Source organism: Melopsittacus undulatus, chromosome 4 (assembly GCF_012275295.1).
Source record: "Melopsittacus undulatus isolate bMelUnd1 chromosome 4, bMelUnd1.mat.Z, whole genome shotgun sequence".
Lineage (NCBI taxonomy): Eukaryota > Metazoa > Chordata > Aves > Psittaciformes > Psittaculidae > Melopsittacus > Melopsittacus undulatus.
Window position 1 is genome coordinate 19,679,169 of NC_047530.1, and position 24,133 is coordinate 19,703,301.

Consider the following 24,133-nt stretch of genomic DNA (forward strand, 5'->3'; position numbering starts at 1 on the left):
CCAATTCAGGGCTGAGATTATTCTGGTTTATTTACTTTGTATGGGTTTTTTTGTTGTTGTTTTGTTGTGGTTTTGGTTGGTGGTGTGTTTTGTATTCCCCCTCTCCCCCCATTTGGAGTTTTCTGAAAAGCAGAGTGCCACGTTCATGACAGTGCTGGTTTTCCTTTGCCACCTGTAAGCTGGCAGTGATTTTTCTCTGCTTCTGGTTTCTCTCTCTAATCAGCTGCTTCACACTTCCAAACGTGTGTGGTGCTGCCATGCTGAATACCCAGGTGTCATCTCAGAATAGTTCTTGAAGATTTGTACCTCTGAGTTTTGTGAAACTTTTCTTTCACTGTTGGTACAAGTTGTAACACAGACTTTGTACATAGGGAATAGAGAGAACTGAACTCCTTTACATTTACTTAAATCTTTACTATTGGTGTCCTGCTTTACACCTGCATTTTTTTTCATGCGCAGTTTGCTATCAAATGGTCATTCTGGGCAGATTTTTGGACTGTGCAATTTCATACCTGTTTGTGTTCGAACTCGTTTCAGACACAGGATGTTTTCTGCAGTGATTTTGCTGTTTACTCTGGTTTCTTTTTCCTTTGCAGCTTGAGCTTTGCTCCTTTCCTGGTGCCTCTCTCCCCATTCTTGTCTGCCAGCCCTGCTCTTCTTTTAAGTTCTTCCTTAAACCTTGCTTCTCCTAGCAACCTCTTGTTTTCCCTCTCCAGTGCTTGTTCAATTTACTGTTCAGGGGAGGGGGTCTCTCATTCTTGTTTGGAGACTTTTGTTGTTTGAACATAGCCAACTGTTATTTAGACATGGTCACATCATCCTGGTTGAAGATTAACCTTATGTCTCAAAACTTTTAAATTAATATTTACATTTTCATTCTATGCTTAAATTTTCTTTTCCCAAAGTAAATATGCTAACTAGATTATTCTTTCAGTACCTTAGTACAAATATTCTTTGCATATTTGATCCATCTTGTTATACTGAATCATTGCAACTGTACAAGCATTTTGGGAAGAAAAAAAATGTTGTTTTTTTTTACTTTGTTGTGTTCTGCTGTGTTAAATTTACATGCAAGTATGTAAATACTTTGCAATATCCCATAAAGCAGATTATTTACTTGAAGTCAGTAACAGTAGGAGTACAGCCTAGCCCCAGTCCTTTGAAGACTGTACTCTCTAAGGGCAGCATTTTCAGAAGTGCTGAGCACTCGCTGCATATTCAGCTATATTCAGCTGACATGCTTTTGAAAATGTAACTCTAAAAGGGAATGCCTCTGAATGCAATTATAAAGAGAAGCTACAGCATTAATTTAGTAAAGGCTGAAGTGTATGTGCACTGGGGAGTCTGAAGGCTAATGTAGCTTTCAGGGTTGGATCCATCCTGTCTAACCGGCTATGGCGCCAGTCAACAGCCCAGGTGCCCTAGACTACAGTGTACAGTGACTGGAGATAGAGGAGAACTCGGATCAAAGGCTAATTTAGAACTTAGGTGAACCAAAACACTGCATTTCTGACTCTTTCAGTTAATATCATGAATCAGGCAGGCTGAATGCAGCCCAGAATACCCGTCTCGTTTTTAATAATCTGCCTAAGTGGTTGTATGATGCTGAATGCCCCATCTCTGGCAGTGTTCAAGGCCAGGTTGGATGGGGTTTTTAGCATCCTGATCTAGTGGGAGGTGTCCCTGCCCATGGCAGAGGGATTCGAACTAGATGATCTTTAAGGTCCCTTCCAACCCAAACCATTCTATGACTATGAATTATTGCTGAAAACTTTGTCTCAAGAATGAAGATGGTGACAGTGCATGTGCTGAAAGGGAACTACCAGAGAAACATCTCGATTTACCTGGGGAAGGAGTGTGGCACTGCCTTTTGTCCTTAGCTGGGGATTTTAGAATACAGAATGTAGAAAAACATCGTTTTAGGAAAAGTTTTAGGCATGCAGCTGTGTGTAAAAGAGGATGGACCAAAATGCATTTTTTTTTACTTAATAATGCATTAATGTACACATAAATGAAGGTAGCTTTTTATAAAATTGGCATTTGTGCTTACCAGTTCGGTTTGTTAAATGCTGGTTTTTGTTTATATACGTGAGTGTGGCTTGTGCTGTGTGGACTGCGTACAGACAACATTGCAGACATAAGAGACTGGCTCTGTAGGATTTCAGCCTTAAGGCAAAGCTTTTGTTAGAGGTATCAGAAATGAGTTTTCTACAAAAGAGTTGGTTTTGGTTTTTATTTTCTAATCATTTTAGTTCAGTGTTGCTGGGAAGAGAAGTGTTTACTTTAAACAATTAGCGCTGTCAGCTTTAGTTAATTTGCTAATTAAAATGGTTTGTAACTTTGTAAAGCAGCAGAGAGATAATCGTAATAAGTCATAATCAGAAGTCACTTGGTGTATGAAAATATGGAAAGGGACATTTGTGAATTGGGTGTTGATCTGCAAGGGGGAAAACTGGGTTCAGGGCCAGCCAAATGCTGTCACTAGTTTTTCACCCTGATATCGCTCCACTTCTATGTCCACCCTCCCTTCTGTCTTATCTCTGTGTGTTTGTTATTGTAAGTACTTCTGGGAAATTTCCATCTCTTATGTAGCTTATACAGAACCCTAATGTTGAAATTGCAATTATTTTGTTCCATTTAGGACTTGAAAAAAAAATTGTTTTAGTATGCAGAAATTAGTTTTGCTTTTCAGTCAGCTTTTCTATTAAGCTTTGCTTTTTTTGTTTGCAGCCAGCTGGTTTGCTGTTGTTGAGTACAGACTGTGACTTTATGCTTAAATATTTTATATATTTAATGGCTCTGCTTTTTGTGTTAGAAACAGAAAGCATTTTTGCTTCAACTGTAAAAAGGTGACACTTCATTAGTGGACAGCATGGCTCTTAAAGATGTCAGACTTCTGCTGAGTGCTTGCAGTCAAGATTCCTTGGCATTAGTCCTCTTTCTGGTGTATGGCTGACTTTGTAGTAAGCTTGTAAAAATAAGTAAGAAACAACCCAAAACAAATCATACCAAAAACATTTTAAGGGTAGCTGAGGAAAACTAACTGATGTAAGTACTAGACTGTCTTCTCAATGCTGCTTACATGTGCCTGTGTTTCCCAGATAGGACGTGCTACGTGGTGGAAGAATTCTGACATAGTCGCATGAAATAAGATTTGAAGGCTTCCTGAGAGTTGTAAATTATCAGACATTTAAATCAGGATTTTATTTATTTATTTATTAGGAGGGGGAATGACTCTGTTGTAAATGACAGTTGTTATTTTAAAAGCATCTTCCACAATTTACTCCTGCATCTCTGTATTTGCAAATATACTGGCAAATATATCTGCAAATGGCAGTTTTGCTTCCTGCTAAATGTTAATACTGAACACCAAAGGGATTTTGCTTCATATAAGTACTTTAGGGCTGCTGGTATATGTAAAATGTAGGTCTGTGTGAAATACAAATGCACACTTGTTTTGGTATTTTGGGATTTAAGTTTCCGATACTGTTCATTTCATCATGAACATTTGTTTCTTCTGTTGCTGAGAATGAGACCATTATTGCGGTGATTCATGGTGCTCTCACATTATCCACAGATTACCAGATTATAAAGGCAGAAAGGGAGTTTTCTGGCCACTCGCTCTGACCTTCTGCATCACGTTGGTCAAAGGATTCCCTTGAATTAAATCTTTTGAAATAAAGCCTTTAGACTCTTCTCATTTTGATGTAAAAGTTTGTAGTGATGGACAGTCATTGCTTACCTTGGTGAAATCAGCTTTAAGAATGAACAGCAAAGGAAAAGCAGTTGAAACTGTTTGTGCCCCTTTCTTATTTTTATTTTTTTTTAATTGGGCACATTTATAACCTAAGTCTCCTTGTGTTTATGTCCTGTTATTTTGTATGTGTATATCTATAATATCAGTAGCTTTCTATCCCTTTGAGAAAACTTTTCCATATGCTAGCAATCTCTCTACGTGAAGTTATCACTGTTTTCTTTCAGCCTCAAAAGACAACATTTATCTTACGATTTTATAATTTTTGAATACATATTAGGTATTATCTGCTGGTTTCAGCTGTTGTGTGTTCTCCTGAACTGTTCCAACTCTGAAAAAGAGTTTGCAAACAACTGCCTGTTTTTGAAACTACTTCCTGCTGATAATTGTACTCACAATATTCACAGTAAAGGCCAACCCATTGCTACTGCATGACTCAAATTTCCCCTTTGCTTTTGCTTTGCTGTGGCAGCTACATGCCTAATCAGGGAGAGAGATTGCTGGAGGCTACCTTAAATAAAGTCCAGAAATGCCACATTTTTAATGTGACCTTTACTTACAATTTCAGTGGACACTTGAACTAATTTCTCTAAGAAGCAAAGCAAATGTATGTTAAAACACATATAGTGTAGCTCTAAATTGCTTCAGAGTTGCCTGAACCCTGCAAGTGAATTTCCCAGCTTAGCTCTAACCTCATGTCATTGTAAATGCATACAATACTCTGTTTCTTGTGGCCTGGACAAAGAGGTGCTTTTTCTTACAGTATAAAGCATGAATACTTGTAATGTGTTAAGTTTAGGTCTTCCACTAAAGTATTTTTAGTGGTTTGAGGAGGGTGGAGAATTCTTTGGTATACAGATTTTGTGGCTGTAACTGAAATGCCTAGGTTAGAAAAGTAGTTCTCTGGCTCACCTAAGATCTGAATTACCATTTGGCAATGATGTTCTTTCTAACTCATCCTCTGTCTCCAGTGACAGCAGACAGACCTTAGGACAACTCAGCTGCTCAGTCTGGTGCCCCAGAAACCTCTGAGCTCCTATGGTATGTGTGGTGGTGTTTCTTTTTTCTCCCCCCCCCCCCCAAATGTGATGAAATCTATCAGATGTGAGTGATAATTTTAGTTTATCTCAGTGGTGAAGGTATCCCAGGGTAGGCATAGATAAACTTGACACTTCAGATAAGTAGAAGATAGGAATATTTTCAGACCTAGAATATTTCTGTAGTCCACTCTCGTGAGATCACATCCACAGTACTGCATTCAGCAAAACAGGTGTGGACCTCATGGAGCAAGTCCAGAGTTGGCTGCAAAAATGATCAGAGAGCTGGAGCATTTCTGTTAATGGAGATAGGCTGAGAGAGTTGGGCTTGCTCAGCCTGGAGTAGAGAAGGCTCTTGGGAGACCTTAAGGCAGCTTTCAGTAGCTAAAGGAGCAGACAAGAAAGCTGTTGGGAGACTTTTTACAAATGTAGTGATAGGACAAGGTAGAAGGGCTTTAAACTTAAAGGGGGGAGCTATAGATCAGAAACTAAGAAATTCTTCCCTGTAAGGGTGGTGCGGCCCTGGCACAGGTTGCCCAGAGAAGCTGTGGATGCTCCATCCCTGGCAGTGTTCAGGGACAGGTTAGATGGGTCTTTGAGCAGCCTGGTGTAGTGGAAGGTGTCCCTGCCCATGGCAGGGGGCTGGAACAAGATGATCTTTAAGGTCCATCCAAACCCAAGTCATTCTGTGATGTCTCAAGCATAAAACTGGTATGGTGGGTGATTTTTTTCCTAGCATTTTCCTAGTATTTTTTTTTTCTAGCATTTTTTTTTCCTGGCATAGGAGACTCATAATACTTTATGTTCTTAAATGAAGTTTAATAAGAGTATTCTATCTTGATGCAGTTATTGGTTATGTTTTGTTATCATTGGGTCTTTCTTAGGCTGCTTCGTACGATGAGCACTGTAAGTCACACAAGGTGTTGGCTTGTTCTTTGAGACCATAGTTTCACATGGACAACTTGTGTAGTAAATGCATCAGATGCTGGCAGGAGATTTTGGGGAGCTGAACTGTTAGCTTGGTTTGATGAGCTGACAATTATTATGGTTTCTTGGCAACTGGGTTGTTAAAGTTCTTCCATTTTTCTCTTTTCTCGCTACTTTGACAAAAAAGTTGCATCAAATTCAATATTGCTGTGTGTAAATTTAAGCTGTATATATTACAGATTGGTTTTGTTAACAATTTCCTTACTGTCTTAAAATTTAAGATTACTTTTATGTCTTGCATAATACTATCTATAATAGATTTTGGATTTTTTTCAGACATGTTGAGTTTTCAGCTAAATAAATATCCAGCTATGCTGTATTTTCTTAATGCTAAAATTGGCTTTCACCAGATAACAACATAAGGTATTGGATATTATAACAAATCTTGAGTTCCAAATTCATACAACTTCAAATGCAAACTAAGGATAGAAATGCTCAAGGATAAAAATTCTCGAACAAGGCAAATGTTTATATATAAACTGATTACATTATCTGAATTATTCTTCCATGGCTGATAATACTTAGAAGAAAGTGTGCTTTATTACTCTGGCATCCTTTAAGAACATTATACGCTAATACTTGCATTACCATGATGTACCAAACTATACTGACGTCCTTGTATTTTTTTAATACTGGATTTCTCAACACATTGCCACATACACAAATGCACACACACACACCCACATACATATTTTATTTGCCTGCCTCACTCTCCTTCTCTCACACTTTATCTTGACACTCCTTTTATTGGTAAAACCGGAACCATTTACAATATGTAAACCACACCTGAGTAGCTGATAGGAGATCCAGCATATGTTCCTTACCTTGATTGCAGTGAGAAGACTACCTTTGCACCTTAAGCTTAATGGTTCTTGCTTTTTTTCTTTCTAGATATTGTCAAGATAATGTTTTTATCAGTGTGCTTGCTTTCAGCAATCTAATGGAAACCTGTAGTGGTTTTGGCTTGGTTTTAGCTATTACGAGTTCCAAGGGTGCCTATAATGAGTAGTAGATGGTGACATAATATTTATTCCATAGTGTAGGTGGACGGAGTGAAAAATCATAAGTAATGGCTGATTTGCTTGGTCAGAGAAATGAGTAGCCAAAGCTGCTTTCTTTTCCCAGTTCTTTGACAGGTCCTCTTCTATGAGGACAATAGAAACTTACTGCAGGTTTCTTATTTTGCTCTTCCATATGTTTTTCCGGGATCCTGTGCTCCTAAGGTGGCATAGGAGACTTATAATACTTTATGTTCTTAAATGAAGTTTAATAAGAGTATTCTATCTTGATGTAGTTATTTGGTTTATTGTTATCATTGGGTCTTTCTTAAGCTGACTTGTATGGTGAGCATTTTAAGGTGCACAAGGTGTTGGCTTGTTCTTTGAGACCATCATTTCACATGGACAACTTAGGTAGTAAATGCAGGAGTTTTTTGGGGGGCTGAACTGTTAGCTGTGTGCTGTCTGTTAGCAGAAGTGGTGCATCAAAGTACCTAGTCTGTATTTGATTTATTTGACAGTTAAGCCTGGGTTTGTTGCTTCTTTTTTGGGGTTGCTAATGAAATTAAGAAACAGTGTCACATTCAACAAGCATGTATATTCCTTGACTTCCTCACAGATATGTTGCTTGACCTCAGTGACCTTCTTCAGGTAAGGTATCTTTTATTTTTTTTTCAATTACTATTTGAAACTTTTGAATCGTTAAAGCTTAAGATTGATTGCACACAAAGAGCTGTCAGTGTGGGCTGTTTGGGATGTTTTAATTTCTCTCTAAAAATTCTGACTCGGAAAGTCACTGGGTTTATAAATCTGAGTAATTGTTCAGTAAAATTAAATGTTATTTTTTTTCCTTGAATGCTACATATAATGCATTGAGAGTTAGTATGATCCTTTCATCAGGATTCAGAGTCACTGCAGTGGCACAGAGTCAGATGCTACACATTTTTAAAACAACAGTTGTTGAAGACAGAAATAGCTTTTTTGGTAGGTAATACTGTCTAAATGGATTAGTGCACTACAGAGACGTGGTTTATAAAATTTATTTTGAGAGAAAGGCGTACTTGCTCTGTATGTGGAATTAGAAAGCTCTAATGACATATGCTCTTATGCTCATTCTCCATGTTACAACTGTTTTACATACAATGTGAGTAGGTTAGTTGCATCTATTTTTGTCTTCCCAGCTGTCTTGGTAAATGGCATCCCTGTAAAGACTATTTATTGCTTGAAGCAATCTGCCGCAGTTGCAATAATCAAGTGAATCTTTAATTCCTAAAAAAGAGTAACTTTTTTCTCTCTTCTAAACTCTTACTGAATTATTTTGATTACTTATAACCAAATAATGCATGTGTAGAATGGGAGGTTTATTTCCTTCTAAACACTGGTGATATTTCATGGTGATTGTTATGAAATAGAGCGATGACAGTAATATGAAGTATAGTCGCACAATGTGAAGAAGAGTCGGTATTGTATATGTAAAAGAAAAAAGTATTGTCAGCAAGCACAGACAAGAAAGATTGAACAATTTGTCTTTCCCCCTCTGTATATGCCAGCTGGAAGAGGTGGTGAGATGGGGCATTGTGAGGACTGGAACATTAAAGAGGGGTAACTGAAGAGATGGGAGAAATAGGAATAGATTAATTGTAGGGAAAGAGGAAAAATGCAAAATTTCAATATCATTATCTGTATTTATGTATTTAACTGACTGAAGACTGAAGATGTGCTCTGGTTTATAGCTTCTTTAAGGTGAATCTGAGCAAACAGGAATATTAAATGTCATTGTTAACTGTAGCTAGCCAGAAAGTCACATTGAAGAACTTACAAATGAGTTTTCAGGTCCTAGCTTCATTTCTCCTCCACCTGGAGTTTGTTTACTCCTTCCTCACTCCTTATCCCCTCCCTTCTCAAAAAAAAAAAGAAAAAATCCCAACAAAAAAACAACCAACAAAAACAACCAGAAAAAAAACCAACAAACCCACCCACTCAAATAAAAATTCCCCAAATCAAAACACAAAAAAACCCCAAGAAGCCCCACAACTCCAAAAAAAACCCAAGCAACACCCCCCCCCCCAGCCAAACCAAAATGGTCTGCCCTCCTTCTCTCCCCCCCCCCCAAAAAAAAAAACAAAACCAAAACCAAACTGACAAAAACCTGATGGCAAGATGTTTATGGCCCAGGCAAAAAGCATTGGTAGATTCCACGTTTGATCAGCCTTTGCCCACAGATTTTGTGCCTAAATAAAGAAAATCAGTTACCTCATTAGATTGTACTGTATTACCTTGAAGTGCCTCTTTTCAAGGGCAGCTTTCCTATCCTGAAGTTTGGATGTGAATGGCATTAGAGGAAAAGAAAGGTTGTTAGCAGTAGTAGTAGTAATGGCAGTGGTATTATCTTTCCAAAACATTTAACTTGCTCACTCATCTGTACAAAACGTGGCAGAGTTGTCCAGGGGACTATTTTTCTTGGGAAAGTGAGAGATGTGTCAATTTTGTGTCAGGAAAAAGTCACATCTGAAAGTCTAAGCAATGAGCTACGGCTGAGCTTCACTCACTCTTGCTTAGATGCTAATAGCAGATTCTGAGATTTTTCTTTAGCATTTTCTGCTTGATGCAGCTCGGTTGTGTGAGAGGTGATGGGACCTGCAGGGCTACTAATCGTCTGACTGCAGGGATTGTTTTGAAGAGAGTTACCAAATGAAACATCCTTACCAAGTGTCATTATGGAGGCTACTGAGTGAGTTACAGAACACCTTGAAATAGGTTTCAGTTCTTTTGAGGGTGGAAAAACAAGTGGAACGACCTTTTGTGCATTGCTTCATCAAAAAGCAAAACAAAAAGTAAGTTTTGTAACCCTACCTACCAGAAAAAAGATAAATGAAAGCCTGTGGAAAAGGCTGTTCATTACTTCCTTCTGCCATCTTGCAGCTGGAAGTAATATTAGCAATGCCTTTCTGCATCCCACTTAATGACACCCTCCACATCAGTGACCTTCAACCAGTGTCTTGTAAGCCCTGGGAGAGTTAACGCCCTTTGTGACTCACAACATAAGAAAGGTGGTAGCTGAAAGTAAGAGTGATATGCAGAAGACTTGAATCTGCTGTTACCTGCAACTCATTGATTGTTTAATGACCTAATATGTTTGTGTTCTTTCTCTCTTGTTGATCTGTTTAACTTTTTAAAAACAAAAAAAATCTCGAAACAAAACTGTAAGAATGGCCTCTTAAGCTCTGGTCTCTACTACTTGCCCAACCTCTCTTCCTGTCTTTACTGAGTTGCTTTGGGATTTGGTCCCCCATTCCCCATAAGAGAATAAAAAAAAAGCTGCCCCCTGTATTTTAATACACTTTTAGAATAGTATTATACTGCTAAAGCTTAGAAAAGATGGGACTAATTTCTACTGTTTAATGGCAGTCTGTTTAAGAAGTTGTGTCAGTTTTTCTCTTATGCTGATGACTGAGATGTGGGAGTCTGTCTTGTTCCACTGGAGAACTGCTACATTTCATAATAGTTTTTGTAGCTTCAAAATTGCTGTCATCTTGGTAAAAGCCAAATGTCATTCCCTTTTTTTAGTTATAAAGGCATTTTCCTTGGTACTTTTTCTCCCATTTTATCCTCAGGTGAAATATATCCTATGTCTTGGAAACCTGTTGGAAGTGTTGTCAGATTCAGTATGCTTCTGGTACATTTAGACTTTAAAGTATTATCTGAAAATGTCCAAATCACTGCTCCAAATCAGGCTCCTTCCTTGTGCAGAGCCATGCTGTATGCTGATTGAGTTGGAAGGGTGATCAGTCACCAGTCTCTGACTTGCTTAATATTTTCAGATACTGCATTTTACTTGCAAATATAGTCTTTAGAGAGGTCTGTAATAAGGCCTTTTGTTTGCTTTTTTGCTTGTCCAATCTAAGCAACAGGCCTTGCTTATTTAGGAGAGCTGAGAAGCTTGTCTAGCCTTGGCCCAACTTTTGAACAGTTTAGGGTTGGTCATCTGTTTGAGCACTTCATTCCTTGCACCTGGAGAAGTATTTGGCTAAAGTTTTGCTCTTGTTGTGGTGAAATGCTGCCCTTTTCATCCTCAGAAATGGCAGGGTTTTTTTAGACTCTTATCTCCAGGGTCATGGTCTTTGCAATGTGGTCATAAAAGACTTTGGGAAGAAGTGTTTGCAGTGCTCTGATCTCCAATTAGCCTAATAGAATATAATTTTTAGTGTGCCTTTGGTGTGTCCTACTGTTAAAAAAGGCTAATACTTAGAAGATGCTAGGCACAGCCAGGTGTTATACAGGACTCTGCAGCAGGAGGATTAGCAGCAGCATTAATAATTAATTATAATGAGACATTTTGACTTGATATCATGAAAAGGTTTTTTCACCATGAGGACAGCCAAGTGTTGAAACAGGTTGCTCAGAGCAGTTTTGAAGTTTCTGTCAAAGTTTTAAAGGTTCTGAGGAACTTTGTCTGTTCTTGTATCTGACCCTGCTTTGAGCAAGAGGTTGTGGTTGGAGACCTGCTGATATCCATTCTAGCTTGAACTGTACTACAGTTCTAGATAAAGGAAGAGACTACACAGGAAGAAAAAATCAGTAACCAATACCTGCTTGGTCTAGTCCTCTGCGAGTCTCTCTTCCACTTCAACACACAATTCTCATTCCCTATTTCTTTGCCTTAAATTTATTTAGTCAAGTAACAGTAGTTTCTTGTCCAGAAGGATTTTTATTGTGAGATTTTGGACACTTTATTTTTTCCGAAGGCAGCGTTGGCTTCCCTGATTCTTCTATGCTTTTCGCAAATTACTCTGACTTTCTTGCATATGTGTTATGATAATGGTCTATTGTACTGCTGTGATGGTGGAGGAAGAATTCTAGGACTACCCCATATGTGATTAGCAAAAGTAGATTGTCCCTACAGAGTCCTCAGGCTGAAGGCAACTCTTTAAAGTATAGCGTGAGAGGAAGCTGCTTAATTTTGATTTGTGTCTCTTTGAACTGCAGTCTGACAAGCTGAGTTTGATACATGTTTGTAGTCTTGTGTATTGTCTTTCAAGGTTTAATGTAATGTTTTGGTTGCAATATGGATTATAAAAAGAAACTTCAGTTTGTGTGCAGAAGGGTAAAATAGAGTATTTTTTTAAGACTGCATTAATTTGCTTTAGTTTTTAATACCCTTTGTTAATTTAAAGTTATTAACATGTTGACTTCATTTGCCTTTATTGCCCCTATGCAAATTGGTATGTTGATTGAGTTAATTTAAACAACCTGGTTGGGACCTTCAGGCACTACTATACTAGAAATGTTAATAATGAATCAAATAACCACAGGTGCCTCTTTCCCCAGCAACAGACACTCTCCTTAAAAACTCATTTGCTTTTCATGCTTGCTTAATTATTTAGGCAAGCAGCCATGGATGTTTCACAGTGTGACTTCTCATCGAGTTCCAACTGCCCAGTTTTTGTCTTTCTAAAAGAAAGAATACCTTAACCATCATCACCATTTGTAACATGTTCCCAGAATGCCACACCGTGGTCTTGAAAGGCCTTTTTGGAAATTGGTCATAGTGAAAAGAGTCTTGATTTATAAATTTATGGAACTTAGGGTGAAGCAAAAACTTTCATTCAATGATGGCAGCTTTATTTTCTGCTACTGTCTACAAAGATAAAAGTGACCTAGTAATTGTATGAATAGGAGAATCCCTGTTTAACAAAGAGAGTTTAAAATTGTGGAAGGTGTTAGCCTGATGAACAGCTGAAATCCTGTGTTGGTGGAAACAAGGAATTTGTTGTTGCTTCTAAAAGTGGAAGGATATTGGAATTTGGGAACACATCAGGCATGATGTGAAAGCAAGAAGTTATGGAAGGGTAAAAGTCCCTATGGAATTGTCCCTTTGAAATCAGCATCTGATGACTGACAGATGTGAAATGAGAAGACACTGTTTCCAAAAAATACTGCGAAGGGCAAAGTGTATAACAAGTAGAAGAATCTGTCTGTAAAGATGTAACTGAATAATTGGATGCCATTCCTTCTCCAAATGCACATTTTAGCTAATACACAGTCTTCGCTAGTATGCAGTCTTCTATAATAAGAGCAGAAACTAACTATTGGTAAAGGATAGCGTCTTTGAGAATCTTCAGTCCTCCTGTAAAAACTTCAGAGTAAAAACAGTTGGTTGTTTTCTTTTTTGTAGTGCCTTGATGGGCAAAGTTTTATCAGAAAGATGGCTTCCTGCTGAAGCATCTCAGGTTTTGTTGGGTTGGGATTTTTTGTTTTGTTCTAGGTTTTGTTTTTCTTAAAAAAAATAAATCAACAATTCAGTGTCAGCTCCATATGTTTATAAACTTTGTTAAATGTGAACAGAATGTAAAATAATGCAGTAAAAATTGTCAGGGTGTGCAGATACTTTAAAATATTCCCTCTGACAGAGGTTGCCGCCACTCTTGTATTAGGTGTTGATGCTTGAACTTAGTGATTGCATCAAGTTTAAGAAATTTTAATAGCTGATGAAAATATTGCAGTCAAAAAGTTCAAGTCTTATGAATGCTTATAAAGGAATTGTAACACTTTGACAGTTTTGGCTGGGCAGAGTGGGGAGATACACTGTTTTTCAAGTATGATTCTTTTAAATTAAGACGAGGGCAAACAGGCCCAAGTCGATGCGGTAAGCTTTAAAGCTGCACCAATTCAAGCCTAAGCCAGACACATCTTTTTAGAAGGGTGTTTTTGTTTATTCATAATTCTAAGGACTTATATAAAATTAAGGTTTATGAATGCAAAATGTCATATGGTTCTAAATTTGGAGTGTTAAGCTTTTGATGGATTGTAGTAGATGAATTTTTATAAGAAGCTCTTAATGAAGAAAGAACTAGAAATTAAAGTAGGCCTCTAAATTAATTCTCTCAATTTTCTAAGCTTAATGAAGTGCAAAAAACCATACAAATGATGAGAGTAAAGAAAGACTGTCTATGAGCCTATTATATATCGTATCTCATCTGTCACAGGATGTGTGTGTGCATGAGTAATAGTTGAAATTAGTGACAGTAGCATAAAATTTTAGTGAAAGGCCCTTCTTCCACTAAACCCAGAAGATCTTAAATATCATGTTTCAGCAGTTCAATGGCATTACAGATTTCTGGATGAGCTTTATGCCATCTTTAATTTTCCATTTATGAGAAATGCCTCAGAACCTGTGACTATCAGGTAGCTTTTTTTAAGATGAGAAGTGTATTGTTAGAGAGGGCCTTAAGTTTCTTTTCCTACTGATTTAATCATAGAATCATAGAATAGTTAGGGTTGGAAAGGACCTCAAGATCATCTAGTTCCAACTCCCCTGCCATGGGCAGGGACACCTCACACTAAACCATATCACCCAAGGCTTCATCCAACCTGGCCTTTGAACACTGCCAGGGATGGAGCATTCACAACCTCCGTGGGCAACCGGAAGCAATTTAATATTCCCGATTCTTTTTGTGACTTTACCTTGGCATCAAAAACATATGTTTCATGAGGAAAACAATACAGAGTATATAATCCACTGTATATTATGCTTTCTTTCTAAACTGGTAGTAACCAGAAACTGCAAAGAAATTCACTTATGATTAAAAGAAAGAAATTCCCTGATGTACCATTTCTGTTTGAATTTATTACTTTGTGTAAATGTACTGCCTACACCTTGTAGTTGGTCATAAAACACTGATGATGTTGGTGAAGTGGAAAAACAGGTTAGATTTAAGTACATTATTTCTCAAATAGACGATGGATCCGGAAACTTTTAGTTAGGCCAAGGACAGGAAGATAAACTGATTGAGGAATTTTATTATGCATTTGTCTTTGCTTTACATTTAATTTGGCACCCACTTTGATTGCTAGAACTTAATTTTAAAGCCCTGCTACTTTATGCTTCTTCATATTTATTCTTTGATAATCGCATTTATGGAAAGTTTGCTTGGAAGGAGTTTCATAGAGTGGGATGGTTTGATGGGGACACACATCAAATATTTGGAAGTCATGACAAAAAAGCCATAAGGAGAAATACTTGTCTGAATTTCAGGGTGTTTTTTTTTTTTTTACTAGACTAAAATGAGAGAACTAGATGAGTTTGAAGCCTCTGATGGAAACATCATACATACTTATCTCCACTGAAGTAACTTTATTGATTTGTGCAGTGAAATCGTCATTGCAGAACAAGATCTAAGTTTAAGATTTACAGTAACTTGGTTGGCAAACTTAGAAGGCTGAAGCTACAGCCAAGCCCCCACTCTTTATGTTAATAATTTTTAGACGAAACATCAAAACAAGCCATTCCAAGCTTGCAATGAATCTAGAGCATCTACGGCCAACTGAAACACTGCGGGTGCTTTCTTGTAGTAATGTCTGTTCTGTCTCTGTGGCTTATGGAAAGTCACATACTCTTGAACTCCCATATGAATTGCCAGATTCAGTATGTGCTTATTTTTCTGTATAAAAATTCAGTTACTTATTTCCAAAGAAATATTATTCTTGTGCAAAGGGTATATTTTGTTCACTTCTTTCTCATAGAATAGTATATCTATGTTTGGTAATTCAGGAAAAAAGAGGGCACTAAAATTTGAGAATATACTTTTGTATCTTCTAGGCCTGTCCAATCATTGGTCAGACACGGCATGGAAGATAGATACACCTTCCACTAAATATGAAGTGAATTATCATTGCATTGTGCACACTTGAATGCACGGTCATTTTCAGGATACATGATTATTTTGAGGATTTCTTTGAAGTTCTCATTTTTAATTTTTTTTAAAATTTGAGAAAAATGTACATTAAGAACATTTCAGATTTTGACATGCTAGGTGAAAATGTGTCATTATTTTTTGTTTTGTTTATATATATGCATTTTTGCTATCTTAGTAGAAGCATCTATAAACTTGGAAAGTTTGGTTTTAAACTGTTGTTAGTAAAGCTCTTGTGAAACTGAAAGAGAATATACACAGTAACAGGATATTTTTATTTACATAGCTTCTACCATAATCGGCAACTCAGCTATGTAACTGACTTCTTAGTAAACACCTTCACTATCCTGGCATAGGAAAGAGAGGGACAATTGTGTCACATAAAAGCAATAGAGTATATAGTAGGCTTAAAATATAAAAATACATGCATTTGGAGTGTAGGAGAATGGAATGTTTTATGCTAACCTTGACCTTTACATACACCTTGGGGCGAGCAAGGTGATCATGGAGCTTTGTGGGAATGTTTGAGGCTGATTAGAAACTGAAATATATCCTGCCTTTCCTGCTGACCACAGAACTAGTGAAAGAAAACTTCCTCAGACTTTTAAAATACAAATGTAGTTGCCTATGTTATTAATTGTACATCAGAGTATAAAGAGCAACTCCTCCGCTCTATTTATGTCCTCCTGAGTGCCACAGTGAAGGAGGGGTTCAGAGCTTTGTCCCTGGCTCCTCGGCAGGTTTGCTGTGGCTTAGGGTATTTCTGAATTTACCTTTTTTTTTTAATGTAGGGTAATGTGGGGCAATGTCCAGAGAGTAAGAAATTACAAAGAACCCCTGGGGCATCTAGCACCACTCCTTGCTTTGATGGAAAAGTTTGGTGTGTGCTTGTGCAATACTTAATTATTCCATTTCACATGATCATGCAGAGCTCAAATTTGTACTAACTTGCGAGTATTTGCTCAGGTTTTGTTACAAGACAAATGATACTTTATATATACTGATGTTATATTAAAGTCTGCTCAATGTCACAATGTTAGGTAACGACTGAAAAATTGTCCAAGTACTACAGAGCAACAGAACTCACTGAAGAGCATGAAGAACAGCTTATTTTCATTTTTTCAATATAAACTTCTGCTCTGATTTACAATGCTAATTTGTGCAGCTTTTGACAAGTACCAAGTGTTATTTTATGTCTATGACTATCACTTGTATTACTTCAGTTGAACTTCTTAAAAGCAGGTTGTTTAAGAATTCAAAAGTCAGGGTTTGTTTGGTTTTTTTTTAGTTTTCCTTTCCATATAAGTGTTCTATTTAACACATCTGTGGTTTAATATTTAAATAATGGGGGTTTTTTTTTTGTGTCTTTTAAATAGGTGAATGTCTATGTGCTGGGAAAAACTTTCCTTCTGTTGGCCAGAGAACTCTGCATAAACGCTCCAGCTATAGGTATTTTTTTTTAGTTGACTTTTGAGTATTTGGGTGTGGGTTTTGCATGGTTACGTGACAAGAATGTGTATGTATGTGTATAGATAGACATAGTACTGTGTGCCAAATACAAAAGTGGTACCTTTAAAAGTGAAGCTGGAATCAATTGAGGCAGAAGAGCTTTGCTGACTATGGGAGCCTGTTCTCCTTTATGTAAGAGTTTTGGTAATTAGATGCTGTTTTCTTTTAAAAACAATTTTGTTGCTTTTTCCAATCTATACTAAGATGGGGCTCATGTATAACAAACTTGTGTATGTTTGCAAGCTCACACAGGCCTGTCACACTTCGGTTCTACAGCGATGCAGTGTTTGATGAGTATTTGCCAAATTTCCTATTTGTCCATCACCTGTATGAGTTGTTCAGAGCTTGAAATACAGTTGGGTTGATGGAAAAGAAGCAAATTTTTCCAAGCATGTGAATAATTAGTAAGTCATCAATGAAATTGTAACAGTGATAAGAAGGTGGGTTCTAACCTGTCAAAAGGGGCACAGAAGCTATTGTCTAGGCTGTAGCTTTTAAGCCAAGGGAGTTCATGCCAATTCCAGTTAAAAGACTGTTTATAGAGGGGGTCTTGTGACTGCTGCCACCTCTGTGCAGGAATTTTATTTCTGTATCTTTACCCACTCTTACTCCCACACTCCTTAATCTATACTGAGAGCATCAGATGCCTTTGTATACAATACACATACTCCCCCCTTCAGATGTACTCAGCTAGGCACTTAACTGCCTGTCTTTGCAGCAAGAGAACCTGCAGCTCACATATTGAGCACTGTCATAACAGCATCCAGATAGCTGTGCACTGCCACATTCTATCAGCTGTAGTGGTGTGCTGACTTCATTAGCATAGCTTGGTATTTGGTAAAAAGTTATTTTCAATAATTCACTTGTCTTATTTTCATTACTTTTTTTAAGACAGAATTTGTGTTGTTGCTTAGTTTCAAGGTCAAAATTAATGCAGCTTAGGAAAAGACAAACAGAAAACCCTCCTCAAATGCAGAGGTACTTGTTACACGTGGAAAAATGCTGGTTTAGACTGCTGCTTTAATATTCTTTCCAAGGTCATCATGATGCAAGAAATTTGTAAAAAACCTGTACTTTTGTCTCATCAGTAATGATTGCAGATACTTGAAAACAACACCTACTTTTATCACTCTTTAAGAAAAATTAAGGGTATTAGCTATAAAATTACTAATACTGGATAAGACTGCTTTTAGAAAAAAATAGAAGGAGGGAGGCAAAGATCCAGCAGCTTTTGTTCTTAGTAGTAATTTTGAGTGAACTGAAAGACTGTATTTTAAGTATTTCTCTAATGTCTGCTCCTAAATGTGAGGATGGGATATGTATTTAGATAAGGGCTGCCAGTACTGCAGCTTTGGGCTAAATCAGTGATGATGCCTGTAACTGAGTTAAGCCTCATCTGTACATCTTGACTGTGGCCATTCAAGTGGGGTACAGTTTGACAGGGCAAGTGTCAGTGTTACTGTTTGCTGGACAGGCTGGAGGTTAATGCAGATGTTTCATGTGAATGGGCATTAGGGATCTTAAATACAACCACAGGATAATTTTGATCGACTTCGATTATATTCAGGGTTTGTCTAGCTTCAGCTTAGGCAACACAAAGGAACCCCTGAGCTTCCACAGATGTCAGCTCCCTTTTTCATGAAGGAAATTAAAGGCTACTGATGGATAGTCTCAATTACCAGGCAAGGAAACCCTTGTATCTGCAGTGATAGCTAATGCCTTGTGTATCTGCACAGAGGGGATACACGTTAGCTGTACTGTTGAGGAATTAACAGACATAAGCCGTAAGATGAGCAGTGATCAAGTACACAGGATTTAGGGCAAGTAAAAATGTTTTATATTTCACAGATTCATAAACTGCTCTAGTTTAGAACATTCTGTTTAAGTCAGCTGCAGTCTGCACGTTAGTTATCTATATACAAAATAAATGCACAGTACGTGCAAAATTTAACATTTCTCTGCTTGTTGCAGTCTTAATAATTAAGTCAAATAGCTTATGAATAAATAAAATAGATTAAATTCAAGAGCATTCCTTCACTTATTTGTATAGGCTGATGTAGCAGATAGGTAAGTAGCATAACATTCCATACTGCTGCAGAGTTTGTAGTAAAACAGAGAAATCCCTTAATGTGCATCATTGCAGTACTGGAATACAATCAAGGTGAAATGCATCATGCATAGAAAATGAGCTCAGGTATTTGTCCTCCTTGTACTCCGGTACCATTAGTACTGTCCGAGGAGCACTGGAACTGGAACGTCACTTTCCCGCACTGCACTTCAGTCATTCCCTCTTGTCCAAAGTAACTGAGTTCATTACCATCCAGAATAGCACTTACGTTATAAAAGGTATCTTGCTCAACCTGCACAGGGTGTTCAAACCACACAGAGAAAGTGTTACTTGAGCCATCAGAAGTAAACTTTGTCAGATTTTGAGCAAGGACAACTCCTAAGCGCTTCAGTTCAATTTTGACACTGTATTCAGCTTTGCCACAGCTCGATCCATACAATCCCAGTCCTGCTATAAATATCCGTTTGTCTACGGCAAACTGAATACTGTCACATCGCCCTCTGTACCTCCACTGATTGCTGCGGTATGCAGAGGACTGAAACCGATGGCATCGCTGAGGTATGAGTCCTTTTCTTTTTGTCAGCGGAAACTCTAGTTTGGGTTTATTTGCAGCTGTGTACCACAGGAATATGTTGTGAGTTTCCTCAAGGGTGAGGATGTCAGACTGGGCAGCTCCATTAGCAAACTCTTCCAAAGTCATGGTTGGAATCCGCACCAGGTACAAAGCTTTTCCTAATACATTCCTCTTGTTGCGTGGTGTAACTGGCAGCCCTTGTCTTTTGCATTCAGCCTCTGCCCAGTTGAGAACAGCCTCGAAAACTACTACTTCCTTGGTGTTGAGTGCCTCCCGGGTTACAATGATCTCTAGTGTTTGTTGATCTATCTCACAGAAGCCCTCTGACTTCAGTGCCATTTCTGCTTGAGCATCAATCACTTCCCAGCAGCGCTGGGTCAGCTCTGGCTCCTCAAAGAGCCTGCTCTGAGACAGCAGGACACAAGCGTTCTTTGCTTCTAAACTGGTCTCCAGAAAATTGACGCAAGCCTTTGCTAGGGCCGGCACAATGTACTTCTTGGCAGCATACAAGGTAGCCAGAACTGTGTCAGCTTCCAGGTCTATTTCATCACTATACATATATCTAGATGGGAGAAAAAAAAATAGTTTCTTAGGGGAAAAATAAATATTTATATAGGCCATTGAAGACTGATCTCATGTCATCTTTGCTGGCAGTGAATCTGATATACAGTATTTGTCAGCACATTAAGTAAACAGTAATAAGTGCATATTGCACAATGCCAATTAGGAGATGCATATTTTATAAGCTACTTTGATTCTGTCCGTGTAATTAGTAGACTTGTAGTGGCCACTTACTTTAATAGGATTAGAAAGGCTGCAGGTTCCACATCTGGTATATGGATTTCGGATTTGACCTCTGCGAGATCACCATAAAACATAGCGTAGAAGACAGAGCTACCAACTGCCAAAACGTACTGGAAAACAGAGAGAAGCCTCAGTAGTATATATCGGCAATAGCTGAGCATGCTGGCTTGCGGTTAAGAGCTACACTGAGGGAAAGTTGAAAGCTCCAGTGGAGGCAGAAGACTGCCTTAATTGCAGTGAATTACATCTGGTATTAGACAAGAACGGCAATTGGGGGAAAAAAAAGTGGAACCTAGTTGCAAGGCGGGGGAGAAGGCGATGTGCACAGCAGTATTAAAAAGCCAAAAATCTGCACAAACCTTATGGGCAGGAACTTTCTTGGATGCCCCTGGCGGGCCCACGATGAAGTGAACGTCAGCCATGAGTTCGTTATTGAACATAAGCGCGTTCCTGCAGCGAGGGGAAGGGGGAGAAGCCCCGTTAGCGGCGGGCAGCCCCTCACCTGGTTGCCCCAGCCCCGCTGGCACGCAGCCGCCCAGCCTCCCGCGGGCCCATCCCAGCCCTCGCTCCTGGCCTCGGCGCAGGTGCACGGGGCCGGGCCGCGCTCCCGCCCGGCCAGCGAGCTCCGGCGGGCCTGGCCCTTACCTCTCCCGCAGTGTGGGGTGGAAGGACTGCCAGTTGGCGCTCTCCAAGTTGTTGTTGTTGAGGTTTTGGAGCTGGGGCGGCGGGGGCGGCAGGGCGCTCTGCTGGAGCTGCAGGGCGTTCTTCTTGCTGTTGGCAGCAGTGGCGGCGGCGTTACTGTTTGCGATATTGGTGTTGGTGCTGGCAGGGTAAAGTTCTGCAGCCATCTTCTTCTTCAGGGACAGGGGCACTATCTCATAGCATCCTGGCACCTTGCCGTTTGACCTCACACTCTTTTTGGACTTCTTTAAGGTCTCTGGAAGCAGAAGAAAAAAAGTCAAACACTTCATGATCCTGCCATTGAGGCAACCATGGGGCAGTGGCATGAGCAAGAGAACTAACAAATCCCAAATGCGAGTCCCACTATCTGGATATTTTGTATGCTTCTAGATGCGCGGTGGCTTTTGGTGGTTTTGGTGTTTTGTATGCGCGTTCTGCGGTTACAAGCCCGACGCGCTTTTCCGGGGGGAAAGGGATGCCGCTGTGTCGGATTGGTGCCAGCGCTCACCTTGGCTTCTAGGAGTCCCAACCTCCGCGGCTCCGCTACGCTGGCAGTGGGGGGGATGGCAGGCACTTCCTTCCACCGAGGAAAGCGGAGAGGAAAAAAACAACAGAAAATCCCAAATACAGCTGCAGCCCAGCTCCACAGATCCAGCCGAGAGAGAGCAGAGGCGGCGGGTCAGCAGCAAGAGTCAATCCACAAATCCTCCGAGTAGAGCAGCCCGGCGAGGGTGAAGCGCAACCAGACGCCCGATCCCCGTTGCCAGCGACCGCGCTCCTCTCCGTCCTTCCCCGCCCGGCGGGGGCACATCCGTGGCGGCCGCGCCGGGCCGGGCCGAGGCGGCGGCTCTCTGCAGTCCCGCTGCCGGGCGGCCCCAGCGCCGCTCGCACCAACTTTGCTTTTCCTGCTCTGCTGGCGGCAGCTGCCACCACACGGCGCTGCTCCTCCGGGCTCCTCCCGCCCTCCTCGGGGGCGCTGCTGCCCGCGGGGCGCCCCGGCTGCTCCGCGGCGGGCGGGCGGCGCTGCCCTCAGCGCTCCCCTCACGACAGCAGCGCCAAGATGCGGCGGGGCTCGGCTTGGCTCTGCCGGGCCCTGCCTCCGCCTCCCTCCCTAATAGCCAGCCACAGCGGTATGCGTCACCGCAGCCGCGGCCAATGGGGAGCGCAGGGGCGCGGCGAGGGACCCGCCCCCCGCCCGGTCTTGTGTCAGTCTGCTGCACTCTTCTCCGCCCCCTTAACCATACGTGCGTCGCGGTGAGCCCCGGCCCGCCCTGCCTCATCTCACCCCAAACCCCCGCTGGTCCCGCTGGAAGCTCCGTCCCCGGGTGAGCCCGGCCCCGTTACCGCAGCGGGAGTGAGCACTGGGCAGGGGCACCTGGGACCGGCCCAGGGGCTCCCAAAGCGAGCGGGGCTGGCGGACCCGGGCGCTCACAGCCCTTCCTGGCCGGCCCGGGCGGGGGCGCCGCCGCGCCGCTCACCGCTCTGCTCCGCCGTGCTGGCCTGCCGGGGCCGGTGGTTGCGGGCTCAGGGGGCACGGCCGAGGCTGACGGTTGGAGCTGGGGAAGTTGCAGCGGGTTTTTCCTCCCCTCCTCTCGTAGCCCAGGAGCCGCCGTGTCCTGTTTGTGCGGGGCTTCCCGAGCTGCGTTCTCGGTCGCCTTCCTGGGGTCTTCAGCGGGGACCGGCTGTCTCCGTGCCCGGTACCGTGGGTTGACCTGCGTCCAGGCACAGCTCCGGCTCCTGGCCCCTGGCCCCGGCTGTGCTGTCCCGGCTACCTGTTTGGAGGAGGAAATAATTCTTTTATATAGTTTCCGTAGGTTTTTTCCTATGTTGCTTTTAACGACTGTGTTGTATGTAGGTTCTTCCGAAAGCCTGTTCCTAGTCATGAGTGGGACAGGGAGAGATGGGAAAGTCTTCAGAAAAGTAGATGCTCTTGTCTTAAAAAATAAAATCCTGGTTTTCTTGCTGTCTTCTTCATGTCCCCCACAGCCCCTGTTCAGGAAAGCCAGACGTTTCTGCCCCCTTTGGAACGTGCTGACTCCTGCACAAGGGTTTCAGTCCCAGGGGTCCCCTGGGGGCATTCCCACTGGACACAAGGAACGTTTTTCACAGTGAGAACAATCAGCCATTGGAATAATCTCCCCAGGGAAGTGGTGGATTCCCCAGTGTTGGACACTTTAAAGATTCAGCTGGACAGGGTGCTGGGACACGTAGTTTAGGTCATGTTTTGCCTAGAAAGGCTGATCCTCGAAGTTCCTTCCAACCTGATGTTCTATGATTCTGTGATTCAGAGGACTCCCCTGCCCCTGGGCGCATTGTGCTCCTTTAGTACCCGTGGGAGGAATCTAGGTGTTAGAGCTTTACAACTTCTAAATAATTGTTTGTTTTTAATGTTTGCGTCATTATGGGACATGTTTATGTTAACCTTGGCACTGAATTTAGTATATATATATATATTGGTAATATTACTTTTTAGTTATCTGTGGCCTCCTTAAGGTTTTTAACTTAAAACCCACCCACATATTAATTTTCTGACTTTGCTAGCTTCAGAATTTAAATTAACGATGTGCAGTGTTTTGTCAGATGACCTGTGGGCATGAATGCCAATAGAAACATCTGAGCAGCTACAAAGCAAATGTGTAAATGCTCCCGAAACTCAGCTTGGAAAAGAAAGCTGTGAATTGCCTTGCGCTGGATGAGCTGAAGTCGGGTCTCTTGGGATAAAAGGAAATGGAAAAGCAAAGTAAGCACCACTCTGTAGCATCGCGAGTGTTTCTGTGGTGCGAAGAGCAAAGTTTAAATGTTTGTTGAATCCCAGACTATAATTTCTGAAATGTTTTTTGTTGTTGTATTTTTGAATTGGTCATTTATGTTGAGGACAGTTTTGTAAAGTCATTCTTGGAAATACAGAGCAACTGCCCTTAATGTCACAGGGATCAGTTAATCTTGCCTAAACCTCTGATTTTTAGGGTCACGTTTAGGAGCTGACTTCATTCTGGCATTTCTTCAGTTTTGAAGGAGATGTGTTTGG

At 40.7% G+C, this 24,133-nt stretch overlaps 2 protein-coding genes across 3 annotated transcripts in view; one reads left to right on the forward strand and one right to left on the reverse strand.

Moving 5' to 3' along the window:
• BRF1 (BRF1 general transcription factor IIIB subunit) overlaps positions 1-24,133 on the forward strand; it is a 175,394-nt gene that overhangs the window by 62,184 nt on the left and 89,077 nt on the right. The window contains exons 4-5 of the mRNA XM_013129164.3: positions 7,396-7,427; positions 16,846-16,918. Coding sequence (XP_012984618.1) covers positions 7,396-7,427; positions 16,846-16,918 — 105 coding nt within the window. The remainder of the gene's footprint in view (positions 1-7,395; positions 7,428-16,845; positions 16,919-24,133) is intronic.
• On the reverse strand, positions 18,793-22,175 carry BTBD6 (BTB domain containing 6). Of its 2 annotated transcripts, XM_031049286.2 has the most exons (5): positions 21,614-22,175; positions 21,070-21,361; positions 20,784-20,874; positions 20,416-20,534; positions 18,793-20,182 (listed from the first exon to the last, which is right to left on the reverse strand). In XM_031049286.2, the coding sequence occupies exons 2-5, from the start codon at positions 21,270-21,272 to the stop codon at positions 19,150-19,152; spliced, it is 1,446 nt and encodes a 481-aa protein (XP_030905146.1). In that variant the 5' UTR covers positions 21,273-21,361; positions 21,614-22,175; the 3' UTR covers positions 18,793-19,149. The 2 variants fall into 2 exon arrangements, with proteins under 2 accessions (XP_030905146.1, XP_005149657.1); XM_005149600.3 differs by having other exon boundaries at positions 21,070-22,175.

Bases quoted from the DNA above. Each gene is read 5' to 3' on its own strand.
- BTBD6 (XM_005149600.3), bottom strand. From the start codon at position 21,431: ATGCCACTGCCCCATGGTTGCCTCAATGGCAGGATCATGAAGTGTTTG. The intron at 20,535-20,783 runs GTTTGTGCAGAT...TCTGTTTTCCAG, and splicing joins AGAAAGTTCCTGCCCATAAG to TACGTTTTGGCAGTTGGTAG. The intron at 20,183-20,415 runs GTAAGTGGCCAC...TCTCCCATCTAG, and splicing joins GCCTTTCTAATCCTATTAAA to ATATATGTATAGTGATGAAA.